Genomic DNA, 18,039 nt, shown 5'->3' on the forward strand with positions numbered 1-18,039 from the left:
GTTACCTTTCCTGGTCTCAGCCTCTTTTTTTTTTTTTTTTTTTTTTAAGCCATTTGGGCCAGCATCAGAAAGCAAGAAATTCTACACCACAATGATTCAAAATAGGATTTATTGATGGACTAGATGCTTGCACACAATACAAAAATAAAAGTTACAGAAGGGGAAACAATGGAAAGCAACAGTCCCCCTACTCAGTCACCTAATTCCCCTTTCCCAGAGATAACTATTGAGATGTATTATTATCATGAGAGGAAGCCTTGGAACTGCATTTTGTATAATATGAACCCATCCAACTGATGGATCAATTTTACGGGTCCTGATCTGCATTTGTTTTTTAATACCATTTAAATAAATTTTGAAAGGATTGTGTTTCACACAACTTGTGTTTCAGTTTGACGCATAGCACAAATGTACATCTGAGTCACAGAGTGTAAAATGTGATATTACACTTCTCACCATGGAGTAATACTAAAAACTGTTTGACAGCCACCAACTGGGCAGACCCAGAAGCTGAAAATTATGAAGGTCACATCCATGGAGAACCTCCTGCCCTTACTTCCCATGAGTTACTTTGGAATTCAGCAGCCAGACCCAGTAAAACACAATTTGGGTCCCTTCCCTCCTCTGTTCAAAGTTTTCTAGGGACCCCCATCTCCCTAAGAGCAAAAGCCATGAGACCACATATATCTCTATTTGTTTGTTAATATCCTGAAACAATTCCAAAATCAAATGAAAAATATGGGCTCCATGATGTAAAGAAATATGACTTGTAAGGGAGGTCGGGCCTCTGGGAAGGGACTTCAACAAAGACAAGCAGCCTCCTTCAGCTGAAAACAAAAGTGGATATGCACAGAGTCTAGGTATGGGGTGATTTATCTTAAAATATCATTTACATGACATTCATCAAACTCCCTATGGAGAATCCTGGGGATACCTGAGGAAGATAGAATGCTCTCCAGAAGAGCTGGCCCGCGGATGGAGAGACTCTCAGAAAAGCATGGGCTGCATCCACAAGAAGATGCTGAAGACAAAGAAACATGCAGGAGTCCAACCACAAGGCGCCAAACTACAGGCCCACAGCAAATGAAGCTGCTTCTCACATGGGCAGTTTCTCTAGCTTTGGTCCAAGGTGAGCAGCGACAGGAATGCAGTGTTCACTGTGGGGCAGCCAGTCACAATCATAAAATACTGAGGCCAACTCTCCTGTCTCAGAAACATGAGCGGCACTCAGCAAGGGAGGAAATGATGGTGCCACATCCCCTCCCTCCTCTTCTGTCTCCATCTCTCTTCACTCTCCTGTAGGGCTATGTATCCCTAACTGTGGCAGCTCTGTCTTCACTGATGCACGTGGGTACCTCAACCGGAAGAGCTCATGGTGTCCCATGAGGGCAGGGGTAGCCCGACTGCAGTGGCAGCTTCCGGAAATCAGGATGTAACATCGTGGCATATTTGGACTTGGATACTGTCTATTTATTCGACGTGTAAGCTCATGTGAACAAGGCTCTCGTCTGTCCTGCTCTCCTTCAGATACTCAGTGCCAAGCATTGACACTTAAGTAGGGACCCAGTGAACGTATCTCAAATGGATGAAAAAAATGTTAGACCACGTAGTGGAAGCGCTGGCGGACAATAGGTTCTCCAAGCCTAACCAGTCATCAGACAGATTCTGCAAGGTGGGTTTTTATCCCTCTGCCCCTGGGAAGCAGCCCTGTGTGTGTTCTGTAGGGTGAATTGCCAGTTTGACATGAGTTCGGTATAACTGTGCCTTTGTGCACCTAGGTGAAAAGAGATGACACGTGGGAGCAAGTACGCGAGCAAAAGCACTGCGGCTTGCAAGGGCACCCCAATACCGGCAGTGACCAGGTCATGACCTAAGAGGTCAGGTGCCTGGAGGGCATGGCTGGAGGCCAGGCAGGACAGGTTTGGTTAGTTGTGAAGGTGAGCAATGTTAAGAAGTTTGTCCTTTATTCTGTAGCAACAGGGAGAGGAGACAAAGAAATGACATGATCAGGTAATTCTGAAAACAACATGAACAAAGGATTAGAGAACTAGGAAGGCCACTTATGAAGCTGTGACACATGGTCAGGTTGGAGATAACTGGGGCCAAGACATGTGGCGGCGGAGATGGAGAGGAAGCCCTGGGGGACAATTCAAGGCAGCGACCAGTTGGAAATGTGGTTTTGGATGTTAGATATCAGGGTTAGATATTCAGACTCAGGAGTCATCTGGGTCCTGTTGAAGTCATAGAAGAAATTTAAAACGCCTACTTGGAAGAAAAACACACACACACACACCTAATTTGAGTAGTGGGTCATTTAGAAAATCTGACGAAAGCAGGCATTTTTAGTTGCAGAGGCTTCTCAGATACTCACAAAAAGCTGAGCAAAAGGTCCAGGGATATCACTGAAGAGCCTCTGGTTGAGAGAAAGACTATCAGAGAAAGGATCCGAAGGAATGACCTTACCCAAAAGGTAAGCAGAAGACGACAGTGATCCCCAGCCTTTCTCAGCTGTTACAGAGACATTGACTACTGCCCATCAGAGGGTTTTTTTGGAGAAGCAGAAGAGAGGATAAGAGAACATAAGTAAAGAAGGAGTGCTTTGCTCCTGAGGTCAGAGGCGCCTCAGACAAGACCAGGGAGACTAACCACATGGCTGATGATGAAGAAAGAGATGGAGCTAACATCTGATTTTTAAGGTGTTTGGAAAAGACAAATTGCTCAAGTAGGAACAACCAGAAAGCCTCTTCAAAGAGTTCAGCTGGGCCCAGAAACCCAGTCAGGTGCAGGCGGAATGCACAGCTCTCAGGAAGCCTAAGAAAAATCTGCTTCCTAGGCAGATGCAGGCCTCTTTCTTTAGAAAACTCAGCAAGACTAGTTTCTCGAGTGAACTAATAGCTAATCATTTCTGTACTTATTACATAATGAACTGCAGGCGTATAGCTGTATGCAACTGCCTGAAACTGAGCTCAGTATTATGTGTATATACCCAGTAGTCTATCTGTTAGTCTATCTGTCTATCTAAACACATTTACATATAATTATGCATTATATAAAGGCATGTGTTTATCATCTTGGCATATATACATATGCATATTCAGTGTAAGTCTGGAAGAGTGTCATAGTTTAATATTAAATATCCAAATATTCCTTCAGCGGTGTATACAGCTGTGACTGAGAACTTGGGTCTGTTACCCAATGTTCGTGAACATTCTCAAACTTCTTTCTGGTCTCAATATCAGAAGAGTTGATCTCATGAACAATTGTTTGTTGTTTTTTGGTTTTTTTTTTGTCTTGCATGTGACAGAAATTGAACTTTAGGCAAGGCCTCCTTTTTGAACACGACTACTCGAAATCCAGGAGAAAAGTTTTTGGTCCCACTTGTTCTATGGGATGCATTAAAAAAAACAAAAGACCAGCAACCTTTCATTTCTGTTTCTATTTTATATACTTTAATTTCACATTTCATTTCATATGCTTGGTGAATTACGGACCTTTGTAAGCTATCTTGAATTTCCTTTTTAGGAGAAGGTGGCATATACATATGAGGCTTTAAGGTCCACAACATCATGGCTGAGAAGGAACTTACTAATGTGGCTGGAGTTAAGGCATGTGGCCCTGATAATAGGTATGTTATTAGGACAGGCCCGCAGCCTTTACAGGGAGTCAGCCAGATCTCAGCCCAGGTCGTGGTTCTCTCTGGTGGGTACTAGTTGTATGATGGGAAGCATATTATGCTCTAAACCTTAATATTTTTCATCTTTAAAACAGTGACCTCTTGGTATCTGGGGGAGACGGTGTAAATGAGGAAAGCAATTAGCACAAGGTACTCAGTCAACATTTGCTATTGCCATCACTATCTTTTTACCATTCATGATCAGATCTGCCGTCAGAAAGTTCTCCCACTCCTCCCCAGCTCTGTGCCCTTCACTCCCATACCCAACAGAGGCCGAGCAGCTGTGTCTCCCCTGATATGGATCGTATCTGGAGTGTACCTCGGGGTGCAGAACAAGTCTCTCCAGCCCAGTTGCTAATTACGAACAAGATGATACTCAAAAGCACAGGCTAAGGCGGACCTACAACTTTGTTTTCGTTCCTTACCCCACCCTCGACTCGGCGCTCTGGTGTATACAAGAGAGGCTGGCAAGGGGATAAGGGGTCTTAGGGAGCCTGGACTGAAATTCGGGAAGGCGAAGGAGGTGGGGATTGCCCTTAGAGCCACCGAGCGAGGCCAGTTTCCTCCGGCTCCCACCCGAACTCCTGGCGCGGGCTGGGTGGGATCCAGGGCACCTGGAGCCTCCCCGCCCCTCCAGCTCCGCTTCCGACCTCAGCCCCGGGCCGAAGTAGGCACCAGGAGCAAAAGGCGAGAGTGGAGGGAGGCGCAGGCCTCTGGGGCCTACGGAGTAGTGAGGGCAGGTTTCGGGGAAGAGCTGAAGAGCGCCACACATTTCCTCGGGCGATAACCATCAGCGCTCGTCAGGTGGTGGTGCGGCGGGCTGTGCGCGCGCGCAGGGAGGAGGGCGAGGGGGCGCGCTCACACAAAGTTTGTGCTGCGGTGCGCCGCGCTCCGGCTCGCCCAGCTCCGAGAGCGGCGGGTGGGCGGCCCGGGCGAGCAGAGCCGGGGCGGAGGAGCTCGGCAGGCGGTGACGGCGGCGATGCCCCGCGCCCCGCCGAGCCAGTCCCGCCGCGCTGGGTGAGGTGGCTCGGGGAGCACGGCTGCGGCCATGGGCACCCTGGGCAAAGCGAGAGAAGCTCCACGGTGAGTAGGCGCGCCTGTTTCCTTTCTTGGGGCGGGGGCACGGCGCGCACGACCCCGGGACCTCGCCGGGATGGGGAGTGCGGCGGCTGGCACGGCGCCACCTCCTCTGGGAAGCTGCGGGCCCGAGGTGCGGAGGGCGGCGGTCCCCCGGGGTCTCGGGTTAGTCTGGGGCGACGGGCTCGAGGGACGGACGCGCCCGGGTTGCCCGGCGCATCTCGCCCGACGGGCTGGGTGCGGACGCGCGCCCTGAGTTGATCCGGCGAGACCCGGAATCGCGCTAAGCGACTGGATCCCGGGTCCCTCGGCGCTGGGCCCAGGGGACTCCCACTCGTGGACTTTCCGCGCCCCGCGCACCTGCCGCGGCCCCGGCAGCGCCACCTGGCGGTCCGTCCGGCCCCGCGGAGGTCTGGAAGGCCAACTGCGTTAGACGCGAGCGCGCAGGAGTCGGCGAGCCACGCAACCGCTTGCGTGGAAACCTGCACTCCCCTCACCCACCGTGATCCTAGGGACATGTTTCAGGAGGGACTTGAGGTGACAGAAAATGACGGAAAAGTGACCGTGAGTCAAAAATCTGTTGGCAGGGTAAGGAGGCCCGGAGAGGGCGGGCAACTTTGAGTTTGTTCCCCAAAGGGCCGGAACCGGACAACTGCCTGAGCTCAGCATAGGGCCGGGCAAGCTGGGCTCTTCCCACCTCCATCCACGCAGATTATGTTGCGCCTGACGTGCCCCGTCCAGCAGGAAGCATTGCCCTGCTGGACCTCTTGGAACTAAAAGCTCTTGGCCCCTTATGCCCTCACCTGCTCTGCCCGTGAAGGTCCAGCGCTGTTCTCTGCATGGAATTGAGAGGAGGGGGCTCCGGTAAATTAAATTCAGCCTGTGTTATGGGAGGAGGGAGAGGACAGGACTGGAAGAAATCCTCCCTAGAAGCTGATAAAAGCCATCTTTCACTGCAAAGAAAACTGTGGGAGTTTCCCTTCGTTCTCTTTGTCCATTTCACCCCTCACTCTTCTGGCCTGAATTTCACAAGAAGTTCAGCCCGAAATTGTGACCTCCACGGAGGTACCTGAGGCTGGAGAGGATTGCACCTGAATCAGTTCAGATTTTTGAAAATCTCCTTCAGCAAACTAGATAGGGTCTTAACCAGTTGTAGCCTCAGGGCATGCTTACAAGTTGTTTCTCTCCGGCTTTTTTTTTTTTTTTTAAGCTGGTGAGGAAACATTTGCCTACTATCCTTTAAAAATACATAAGGGTTTGCAGACTTAGGGGCTATTGGTTCTATAGATTGGAAAAACAACCTTAGACCTGCCTAAAAGAAAGTGGTTTATAAATTCCTATATCTAGCCATTTCACCAGAAAAGATAGAACAATTTGAAGGTCTGTCACAAAGCAGCCAGTCAAGAGACAGCACAACAAAATTGCCCAGTTTCCTAATTTATGGTGCACATACTTCTCATCTTCCCGACCTCTCTGAATGCCGTCTGGGTTTTAGCAGGTTCTCTTCTCCCTGGTTTCTCCTGCCCAAGCCCTCTGAGTCTCAGCAGCCTCTCTGCCAACTGCATCTCTCACCTCCCTTTTACCTTCCTCCTCCCTAAATACTCCCTTCAAGTCCATTTGTTTTGGGTAAATGTTACCAGCCCCTCCTAGTTCTGGTAAAAGCATCTACCTTTGAGAATCACCTCCTGGACCAAAGTGGTTTCCCCTTCAGGTGACACTGGGAACCATTACTCGGATTAGAGTCAGGGCAGTCTTTTGAGTCCTGAATGGTTGATGCTATCAACTGAGGGAGAAAATGGAATTTTCCCTGGATTGGCCAGTTGAGAGACAGAGGTGGACACCCACCTCCCAGTCCTAGCGGGAAGAGCTGCATATGGAGACCGCCTCATTGCCATGTCCTCATCTGTCCAAGCTTAAGAGAATGTGGAAGGCATATGAGAAAAAAAAAGAAAAAAAGACTTCTAACCAGAAGGACTTTGTTTTCATCTTTCCCAACTCTGCCTTGGGAGGAGGTCTTAATGGTGAACAGCAGCTAAGGCTGAAAGCTGACTGATCCCAACAGTGGATAACCAGTGCCAGGTTTAGGATCATCACTGCTTCTGCGGTGGGAAGAGAGCATGACATGGGCAGGGGAGGCCTGGCTTCTAGCTGGCTCGGCACTGGTGCCCTATCCCATTGTCTTTCCAAGCCTGGACTTCTACAGGCATGGTTGAAGGGCTTGGAGAATGACTTCAGAGGGGCTATCCAGCTTTTTGCTAATTCTGAAATAGTGAAAGATGCACAGTTCCAGGCACAGTAAATATTTTTTAAACAGAATCAGAGAGGTGCCAAGTACAAGTCCCAGATCTAGTACATATGAGTTATACAACCTTGTCTATGTCACTTAGCCTCTTTTAGACTCAGTTTCAAAATCGTGAAATGGAGATAACATCTTGGTTGTAAGCTTTAAAGACTATGTAAATCTCCATCACAGAGCCTGCTGTTATCAGAGTTACTAGTTCCGGTGGCCATTATTGTTTCCTTTCATTTTCAGATACTGGTCTGATCTTGGAGCCATCACAGGGCCTGGGTGAAAATCAGTAGTGGCCAGAAACTTGATCAAGTCCTATAATACCAATTTGATCTTTCAGAAATCACTGGCTTGGGCTAGCAGATCCTAAGAGCCAGTTTCTGATTGGACTTGACTGAGCCCATCCTAGGTCAGGACAGGTGGCAGCAGCCAATGCCAGACCAGCTTCTGAGCTACTTTGAAAAGGAACTCGAAGGGCCTGGTGTTCCCTCCACAAGTCTGGCTGTGCAGTAAGTGGTCCCATTGTCTTTTAACAGGGTGGTTTTGCCAAATCCACGTGTGCGTCAATATTTTATTTTGATCCAAATACTTCTTCAGCCCCTTCTGGGTGATATTACATCTTGTCGGTTACAGCTTTCACCAACATTCCACCTGGAACCAGTTCTCCCTCCTCTGAGAACATCACACTTCTTGCCCTTGACATTCACAGGCCAGTTATTTAAGATTTGTAGAGTTATCTTTTCTTGGTCTGGTTCTCATTCTCCAGCTAGATTTTTGTATTGAGGAACTTGCAGATGACCTTCATACTACAACAACAACTAACATATAATGAGTGTGTTTTATAGTTTGCAGAATACCTTCACAGACTGTCTCATGGGTCCTCTCTGGTCTTTCATACATGTGTTACTCATAGAATAAGTACTTATTGATCAGTTGATGCCATCATATGTTTATCAAATATGTAGTAATTAAAGTTATGGATCTGAGGTATATTTCTCTGGGAGTAAACATGATAGCTAGAGGCACAGTAGGAAGGGGAGGATATGCTCAAAGGAGTTACCAGCAATAATACCTATCGCTAGTAAACCTCCAGAGATGATAGATATGTTTCTGTGTATGTTATGTTTATTTTTTTAATGGAAGAAAAAATGCTCAGTTAACCTATTGATATCATTGTGCAACAAATTGACTTTTACTCTTGAGGTCATGACCAAAGATAAAGCTAAATGAAAGTGGATGAAACTGACCTATTGGGCTACTAAGCCATTTCCAGGTTCAGACTTCTCCTTTTGCATTCACGTCTGAAATAAAGCTCTCATAATCAGTAAGGACTTGATAGAATGATGCTTAATGATAAAAATGACTCAATGACTCTCAATAATGAAAAACAGAATCTTAGAACCCACCAAGATTTAGCTTATTATCTAAACACCACCTCCATAACCCTCACCCCCTGCACACAGGTCCCCACATCCTTAAAGATGTTTTTGAGGCCACCTGACTTTCGACAGTAACTCTGGTATTGCTCAAGATTGTTGAATTTAGCTGAAGATGGGACCAAACTGAAACAATTCTTAAGACCGAAGTCAGTGGTCTCTGGGCTAAAATAAAAAATTTATTGCTTGGAGCTAAAACCTGCCAGGATGGTCTTGCGTCTGCCTCTCCCCTTCAAGAACTGGAGAAAGCAGGCCAAACCAACCCCAGCCTCAGGCTGAAGAGCCCTGCTTGCAACCCTGAAATCTCACCTTGCTATTTGCTTGAGAGATATCCCTTTAACAGCCAACCAGTCCGCTTGGTGCCTTTACCAAGTGGGAGGGGTATGTCTTATCAGCCCGACTCCTGGGATTAATTGTTTTATCTCCTTTTCTCCTCTGTCTGCCTACAGAGTGCAGAGCTGTCAAGGTGGTCTGTCCCCTGGCTGCTCTCCTCTCATTCCGTTCCTCTTCTCTTTCCCTAGGAAACCGTCTCATGGCTGCAGAGCAGCCCCTAAAGCGAGACTAGAGGCGAAGCCCTCCAGCAGCCCCCTCCCCTCCCATCCCAGCCTGGCCCAGATCACCCAGTTCCGAATGATGGTGCCTCTGGGACATTTCGCCAAAGGAGCCAGCCTGGACGATCTCATCGACAGCTGTGTTCAGTCTTTCGGTGAGTTGGCGAACTGCCCACATGCATAAATGGGGCTCTTCTACTTGTTCTTCCTTAAAAAGTGCTTTATAGAATAGCAACCTACATTGCATTTGGGGTTTAAAAATAGCTTTCGAGCCTTTGAAATGTTAGAGACAGTGTGCAGTGCCTATGGCACATGACTGTGTGGGTGTAATAGGTCGTGATGAGAGGTGCGATTTAAAGCGAGAAAAGTTACTGAGGAGAGTTTGTGTTTCCAATTTTCTCAGGATGGAGGTTTTTCTCGTGATGAAAAATATCATAAAATGCAATGGTGCATCTGGCGCTTTTCTGTTCTTAGGTTCTTGGGGCACACAAAGACTAGCAAACGCTGTTACCAGACAGCAGTTTGGATCATTGGATGGCAAAGTCTGAATAATTCCCCTCACAATCTCGAAGGGTGGTTGAGGTGGAATAAGAAAGGGCTGGGTAAGGCCAAACTGTCTGTGCCTGGGAGATACTGGCAAATGAGCGGTGTGATTGAAGATTGGGGATCTATGAAAGGAGCAGCCAGACGTGTTGGCAGGGAGTTATCTAGATGCCGCACTCTGTCATCACCCGACACACCATGAGGGGTGAGCAGCTTAGCGCAGCTGACAAGGGTTATCGGCAAAGATGCCCTATTTAAAAAAAAAAAAATTGTAGGCAGTCTCTTTTGATTGTTATATGTGAAATAGTGATGGAAAAGGACTAAACATTTGTTCCCCTCCCTGAAAAAGGAATGATGGAAAATTCATAGAGTTCCATTATCACTGGTACCCACTCTGCTCCTTTGGGACCTCTCTGTCTCCCACTGGGAAGCTGATGAGCTTGTGTGGCTCAGCTCAGAAGCCCCAGACCACCCCACCCTGGCACCTTCCGGGGAGCTTAAGGAAGACTTGGTCAGATTCCAGGTGCTTGATAAGATCCCAGGTAGCGTGACTATGAGATTGTTAAAACTCAGAATGAGGGATTTATTCATTGGCTGGATCTGTGTTCCCTTGTGGCTCAGCTGGTAAAGAATCCACCTGCAATGCGGGACAGCTGGGTTCAATCCCTGGATTAGGAAGATCCCCTAGAGGAGGGAAAGGCTACCCACTCCAGTATTCTGGCCTGGAGAATTCCATGGACTATATAGTCCATGGGGTCACAGAGTCAGACACGACTCAGTGACTTTCACTGGATCTACGTAGTGCTCAGTCAGACCTTATTTGTAGACTTAGGAAAGCTGGACATTTTAGGGATCCTCCTTTAATTGGATTTAACAAAACATTGAACAGTTTCCATGATTCCAACATTGATTTAAAGCAGCGGTTCTCAAATGTTCCTGCAAAATCATGTGGCGGTTTTTGTGGTAACACAGATTGCTGGGCCCCACCCCCAGACTGGCTGTTCTCAAAGGTCCAAGGTGGGGCCCGAGAACTTACTGTTCTATCAGTCTCCCAGGTGATGCTGCTGCAGTTGATCCAAGAACCTCACTTTGAGAATCACTGCTTTTTTGTTTTAGATTTTTCAATTTGGAAAAGAAGGAGCATATTTTTTGTTTGTTTTTTTTTTTTTACTAATTCAGCATTAAATTTTAATTGAATTGTTATTTATTTACAGTTTAGTATTTCAGCTAAGGATGAATTCAGGAGCAAAATAAATGATTTTCTACTTAACCTCTTTGGAAAATAACCGTACAAGAAGATAAACTAGAAGCCAGGGGGATGGAGGGAAGCTTGGTGGTGATGAGCCATTGTTCGTCAGGCACTTGACTTTCACCTGGTTCTCAGCTCATAAGCTGCAAAGCTTCTCACACAGTTACGGTCGTCTTATTTACCCGTCTTTCGCAGGGCACTGTGACTATTTCATGAATAAGCATTTTTATCCTCTTTCCATTTCACTGTTGAGGAAATAGGACCCAGCAATCCTGCAGTCTTTCTTCTTCCTGTGCCAGTCATCCAGTTGCCCTCTGGGTTCAGGGCTGTTTTTCTAACCTTCAAGTCGTCCAGCCGTCAACCTGAAAAATACAGGAGGGATTCTGAAGCCCTGCAGAATAAGCAAGCCTAACCCACTCCCCTCAATGAATGAATCATAAGAGGGCTAAAGATACTTTGTTTCCTGGATTATATTGAACCGAAAAGTACCTTAAAATCCCAAAGGTATAAAAATCCCATTGAGTCTCATGGTCTTTTAACCATTATCATGAAGCATAGATAGTCCCTAATTAAGCCCCTAATTGCACCTGACTGGCTGTTGCATGAGGAGAATTACAGTGACCGAACCCCTCTTCCATTATTCAAGCTTAGAATTCCTGAGAAATGCACTGTTTGGCGGGGGGAGGATATGCAAAAGACAGGGCGGTGATAAGCTAAAGCATGCAAGAAGAATAAATTCCTTAAACCAAGAAGACTTGGAGTAAGTTCACTCTGGGGTTGAGAACGCATATTGGGGAGAGCACCCACTCTCTGTTCAAATCTCTGAGCAGGACTGTGAGAATGCTGCGGGAGGCAGGAGGGTGCCTTCTCAAGGCAAGGCTGTGCAGGTGATGTCCTGAAGGGCTTCCTGCCACAGAATTTACATGAAAGAGGCATGTCTGGAGGGAATGGGAACCAGCACTTTCATCTGTGATTTTGACTCAGGTTATCAGTTGAGTTGTCCAGTGGAGGAGGGGTGTGGAGCTGGAGGGGGGTGGGGCTGGGGATTCAAGCAGGACGGTGACAGGCAGCCAGCCGTGTCACTTCTGCCTTTGTAGGTCTCCTCGGAGGTGATCAGAGAATAGTAATGAGCGAGGTTAATTTTTTTTTCTTTTTAATTTTTTTGAGACATCTTACTGGTTATTTTCTCTGATTAGTATAGAAGAGTTTTGCTTTAGAATAAAACAGTCTGGCTTAATTTTTCTTTGTGAGTTTAGAAGTCTTCTCATTTGAATACCCATGAAAAGGGAAATAGCACTGTTGAAATGTGGGAAAAGTTTTCCTTTTTTTTGGTAATCTCTCCCTTTAGACTCAGGTTTAGCCACTCCTCCCACCAACTTGGCAAAGAAGATGGAGGGGAAAAAACCTCTTTTGAACATAAAGACTGATTAGTTAACTTATTAATGTATTTTTTACTACTTTCTCAACCTCACCTTGGTGTAGATGCTTTGAATTGGCTATAGCTTTGCTGTCCAATATGGTAGCCGCTACCCACATGTGACTATTTATGTAGACATTTTAATTAAAATTAAATCAAATGTAAAATTCAGTTCCTAAGCCTCAGCAGCCATATTTCAAATGCTCAAGAGTCACGAGTGGTACCTGCTGCTGGACAGAGTAAATAGAAAACATTTCCTTCTTTGCAGAAAGTCTGTTCAGTGGTGCCAGCCTGGGTGGACGGTTGACTCAAAGGGTAAAAGCAATGTGGGATTTACATTCTTCTAGCAGCTCCAGCTACTAGACTCTAAGGCATCCTGGGCATTTGGTAGTCTATACACATGGCTCCCCCTTTAGTATTATTAACCATTAATTACCTCCCACACTGTTCTCAGAGGAAGGACTTACTACAAGGCTTTTAAGGGTGAATGACCAGCATGTGCAAATTAAGGGTACTCTTGAAGGTACTGGTAAGCCTCCCAGTGTCACACACAAGGTTACAGATCTGTGATTAGAAATTCAGAGCCTTGAGTCATCGTGTGTTGCTTTCACCATGAAAGAGCCCACTCCCACCTTCTGTTTTAAGCAGAGGTCATGCTTTTACATCCTCACCGTATTATTGCTGGTATCGTATTATTGCTCTTCCACTGAGCATAATGAGGCAAATCATCACAACCTGGTACATTTATGGCAAATGTATGTGAATCACACCATCTGTTTCAGAGGTAGGAAAGACCTATGAGATCATCTGAGCTCTTTATAATGTTTTCACTTTGTAAGAGGGCTGCCAGCTTTGAGAGTCAAATGGAAGGTTTCAGATATCCCAATTCTGCCCCCCTCTGAACGTAAGACAACTGTGACAGCATCAGAAAGAAAACTGCAGGCACGTCCCAGTAAGGGACCCTCAGCAAACAGTCCTCCTGCTCCCAGATGGGGCATGGGAAAAACCTCAGTGTCTTTGTCTTACATATCAATGAGAAAGGAAACACAGTAGTATCTTATTTATTTTGTGTGTGTGTGTGTGAAGGCTATATGTACTGATTTTCTTTTAAACTAAAAACAACTGTGAAATAGGTCTGGTATTACTATCTCCATGGACAAACAAGAAAATAAGTAAAACCTATGAGAATTAAAACAACCTCCTTCATGTCTCCCCTCCCAGAAGCCTCTTGCAATCTCAGCCAGGCCATGCTTGGGGTTCTTCTCCTAGGGCAGGCCTCCCCTCACTCAGGGGAGCCCTTCAGGCCACACAGAACACGTCTGTTCTCTGTGCCCACAATCTGCAGGCTTGGTGTCCCCCGGATTAGAAATTAAATTCCATTCACTGTAGGAAATCTTTATTGAGCCCTATCTATATACCAGGCATCTGCCTGAAACTCACTCTCAAACAAATTCTGAGTTAATTAAAATTAGTGTATGCATCGTGTCTCCCAAAGAAGAAAACCCCAGGACTAGCAGGTTTATTTCCCATCCCACTAACAGGTATGTTTCCTGCAGCTGGTTGTTAAAAGCACTGCATAGACATTGGTTGTTAAAAGCATTGTATGACCTCAGCTAGTTAAAGATAAAACACTGCATCGATTTTTAAAGTTAGAACCAAAAAAGCACACACACACTTGGGACTCCGGTTCCCTCCATGGCAGAGGCAAGATTCAGGGTTCCTTAGCACTCTGCCGCTTTAGTCTGCACCAAAGCCAGGCGTCCAGAGGCAACAGAGGCACAAGGCCAGAAGCCAAGGGCCGTGACATTGAAGGGCACTCGGGCCCAAGAACCAGCAACTCCAAGGAACAAAACCAAGTGTAGGGTCGGGAAGGCTGGCCGTCATGAGCACAAGCCCTTTGTGAAGACCACAGCGGTACCAGTAACCTCCTCGGTGGAAGTCCCATCTCTGGGAGTCACAGCTACAAGATTTCACTGTAGAGGGTGGTCCTTAAGGCACCCACGTCCTGAAGCTTCTGGGCATTAGAGCAGCTCCCAGGTATGACCGTTCTTAGTCCCCTGGAGTGAACTCGTATGGTGTGATGGGGATGCTGTGTGCTCCAAGGGGCCTCTTTGCTGCGTTTTGCCAGGCTGGCATGTCTGCCCTCTCCGGGGTGTGAGACACAGTGGCTGCCAGGCCTGAGAAGGGAGGAGATGGGACTCCACTCACATCTGTGCTCTGTTGGGCGATGGTGTTTACAGCAGACCTCCATCTGCAACAGAGAACAGAGGCGCTCCTCACAGTGTACATGCGTAAGGTTGACAGTGTTCGGGAAGGCTGAGCATTTTAGTTCAGTAACTCCAGCCGGAGAAGTGAGGTTACTGAGAGAAAAAGAGAGACAGGTAGACAGGAGACTGACGGTGGTTGGACACTTATTTACTGCCTGTTCAGTAGGGCGCTGGACCTTTACCTGAACTGGTCTCATCCATGTTCACGACACCCCTGTGAGGTGGATATTATTTTTGCTTTTTTAGTTAACGGGCATTTGAAGCTCAGGAACGTTATTAACCTGTGGAGAGTGGCCTCCCTCATGAGTGGGAGAGCTGCTGAGGTCTGGACTCTGGTCTCAGGTCCCTGTTCTCTCCACTCTACCGGAGGTTCTCCAACTGTAACAGGAACAGTCATTGTTGTGGGGTGTGTTCAGCATTCAGATTCCTGGGGGTCAACTCCAGGATTTTTCGTTAAGCCTACAGTCACTGTGGCTTTGATGGAGGTGACCCACACACTGATTTTGAGAAATACCATCCTACAGCACACATACCTGCTTCTTGGACATATCAGAGCATTTTCTCAGGCTTTCTAAGGAAACATGGAAAGCTTGAAGAATACAAATCCTCTGAAAAACGATAGAGCAAATAGCTTTTCAGCTCTGTGAACCGGATTGAAGCCAGCCTCCTGGGCATGTCTGAAGCAGTCAGTCCAGATCTAACAAGAGAAAGACCCCTGCCCCTGAGCAGGTTTGTAACACTGTGCCCACTTCTGTCAGATTTACCTGCATTTCTATCCCTTCTCAGCTGTAGGAACTCTTGAAAACTCCTGCCTGTCAGTCTTTTGGCCATGGAATAAACAGAAAGTGGGTGTCTGTCATTACTATAGTTTGGCTCCTGGCCCGCAAAGGCATTCCCAACCTGCATTTCCACCTTTAAGCCACGCTCAGCCCAGTTCCTGCGGTGCTGGAGGGCCTGGCTTCTTAGAGTGTGCCTGCTCCCTGCAGGTCAAGATTCACAAGTAGTGGCTTAGCTGGGGGAACTGGCGCAGTGCCGCCTCTGAGCACTGCTCCAAAAGTGCTGCTTTTCCAGCAGACTTCTTAAAGCCCTGTGTTGACATGAAGGTTATTACGTTCATGATGGAAACACGTTGGGAAGTAGTGTGAAAGCAAAAGCAGTGTGTTCAGGGGACTTCTCTGATGGTCCAGTGGTTTAGACTGAGCTTCCAATGCAGGGGGCTCGGGTTTGGATCCAGGGTCAGGGAACTAAGATTCTACATGCCACACAATATGGCCAAAAAAAAAAAAAAGGCAATTTGTTCTGTTCAGTTGTTGGCTGAACCAGCAGTGATGGGCGGTGAGACCACCGGGGAAGGCCATCTGAAGTGCAGGCCTCAGCCCTGGCCCAGCTCCTGAGGGTAGGGCCCGCCTGTTTCCTCCTGGAGCGGTGACGGCTGCTGGGCTTGGTGCCTTGGTCTGCAGATAGTTTGAGCTGCCAGCGGGTCGTGTTGTCCTAAAGTGTTATGAGGAAGACAGCGGGGAAAGAGTGAGAGTGGAAGCCGGTGAGCTTCACACGGCCTCTGCAGATACGCAGGGCACCACGCTCGATTGGATGCTGTCACAATCTTGAAAGCCTTACTCTGTGAGAGCAGGTTGTTACATCTTCAGGAGTTTGGCTGGCCAGTTGCTCAACACAACCATCAATAAAAATTAAATTATGTAAACTTACAATTATATTAAAAATAAGCCCTCAAAACTCATCATTTCCTAATATGTCATCCCATTTCGCTGTCATCCGTTATCTTGAGATGATGTTTGTTGTGTCTGCATGGTACGAATGCGGTGTGCTCTGCTCAGCCACCCAGTACTGTCTGAGTCTCTGCGACCTGCGGACTGTAGCCCTCCAGGTTCCTCAGTTCGTGGAGTCCACCAAGCAGGAATGCTGGAGTGGGTAGCCGTTCCCTTCTCCAGGAGATCTTCCCAATCCAGGGATCAAACCCAGGTCTCTTGCATTGCAGGCAGATTCTTGACTGTCTGAGCCATCAGGGAAGCCCATGGGTGCTTTGTAGCAGTATGATGTTCATGTATAGCACATACATGTCATCCATGTATTCATACATATAGTGGGTAGACACACCTGCGTCTCTTCCCAGCTCCATGGTCATGAAGTCCTGTCAGGAGCTTGATGTTGCCTGCTTTGGGAGTATTTACACCGAGGAAATGGGCCATCGCTACTAATCAGGGCTTCTTCTCAACCCACCCCTGAAGAAGACATTGTTAAACATTTACTAGCACTTTCCCCCAGCTACAGAGGAGGCTTACATGGCAAAGGGCCAAGGTAGGAAGCTGAAAACTGGAAATCTTACTTTGTGTTACCTGGTTAAGAGAAATATTATTTGCCTTTGTTTTACTTCTTTCTTTCATCTAAATATCTTATAAAACAACTCTCCATGTGTTCTGCAAAGAAAAGGAACAATATACCTTAGAGATAAAGAGTTATATATCAGTGAAGTTGAGAAATTTTCTTAAAGAAGTGACAGTTCTGTGGTCACGAGAGAGGAAGGGGCGTGGGGGTTGGAGGAAAGAGATGCAAGGGGTCAGATGTATGGTAACAGGTGGTAAATAGACTTTTGGGGGTGGTCACTGTGTAGTGTATACAAACACTGGATCATAGTGCTGTATACTTTGAAACCTATATAACATTAAAAAGATGTCACAGTGAAACTTTAATACTGAGACATTTGCATTCCGGAGTCAAAGTTATCACTCTGTGTTTTGTTCTCTTAATTTACTTCCTCTAAAAATTCTCCATGATTAAATTTTCCCCTATTTCTGGTCAACTAAACCTCAATTTTGTGACTCTGTTCTTCATGTGTTTATATATTATATGCTGTCACTCTTTGTTTCTGATTCCATCTGTTTAATCATTTGCCTTTGTATCTCTCCATGTGGTAACAGGTACTATTGATACATAAAATCAAGCTTTTGTTGAATATATTTTCATAAGTTTATTGCTTGGTATATTTCTAATTTTGTGAACTGTTTATATCCTTTGCCTATTTATCATTTGTTTAATGTTTTTCTTATTAGAGGTTTGCAAAAGCTTTTTATTATTTATTTTTTTTAAGCCTGCTAACTGTTTGATTGGTATTTGTTACTGACACTTTTTTCCTCACTCCTTTCCATTTTTATGTTGGTTTTGAGATATTAATGAAGTGAAATTTTACATTTTTATGTAGTTAAATTGTCAATGTTTCCTTTTATCTGTTATCTTTTCCTGTATTAACTCTAAACTTGAAAAAAAAATCCCTGTTCTAAAGATTTGGTGACTATTCCATTGTCATTTTGTTATTTGTGCATTTATTTGGCTGCTCTGACCCTAGTTGCAGCATGCAGGATCTTCCTTCTGTTGCGGCGCGCGCGCTCTCTAGATGTAGCACAAGGGTGCAGTAATTGTGACTTACGGGCTTAGTTGCTCTGCATCATGTGGGATCTTAGTCCCCCTACAGGGGTTGAAACCCAGTCCCCTGCATTGCAAGCAGATTCCTAACCACTGGA

The 18,039-nt window shown here is 46.4% G+C and overlaps 1 protein-coding gene across 1 annotated transcript in view; it reads left to right on the forward strand.

Moving 5' to 3' along the window:
• The first annotated feature begins 4,452 nt into the window (after positions 1 to 4,452).
• RASGRP1 (RAS guanyl releasing protein 1) overlaps positions 4,453 to 18,039 on the forward strand; it is a 73,075-nt gene continuing 59,488 nt past the window's right edge. Inside the window, exons 1-2 of the mRNA XM_043920454.1 lie at positions 4,453 to 4,756; positions 8,998 to 9,182. Of these exons, the coding sequence (XP_043776389.1) occupies positions 4,722 to 4,756; positions 8,998 to 9,182 (220 nt within the window). The 5' untranslated portion in view covers positions 4,453 to 4,721. The remainder of the gene's footprint in view (positions 4,757 to 8,997; positions 9,183 to 18,039) is intronic.

This window comes from Cervus elaphus, chromosome 12 (genome assembly GCF_910594005.1).
Source record: "Cervus elaphus chromosome 12, mCerEla1.1, whole genome shotgun sequence".
NCBI classification, from domain to species: domain Eukaryota; kingdom Metazoa; phylum Chordata; class Mammalia; order Artiodactyla; family Cervidae; genus Cervus; species Cervus elaphus.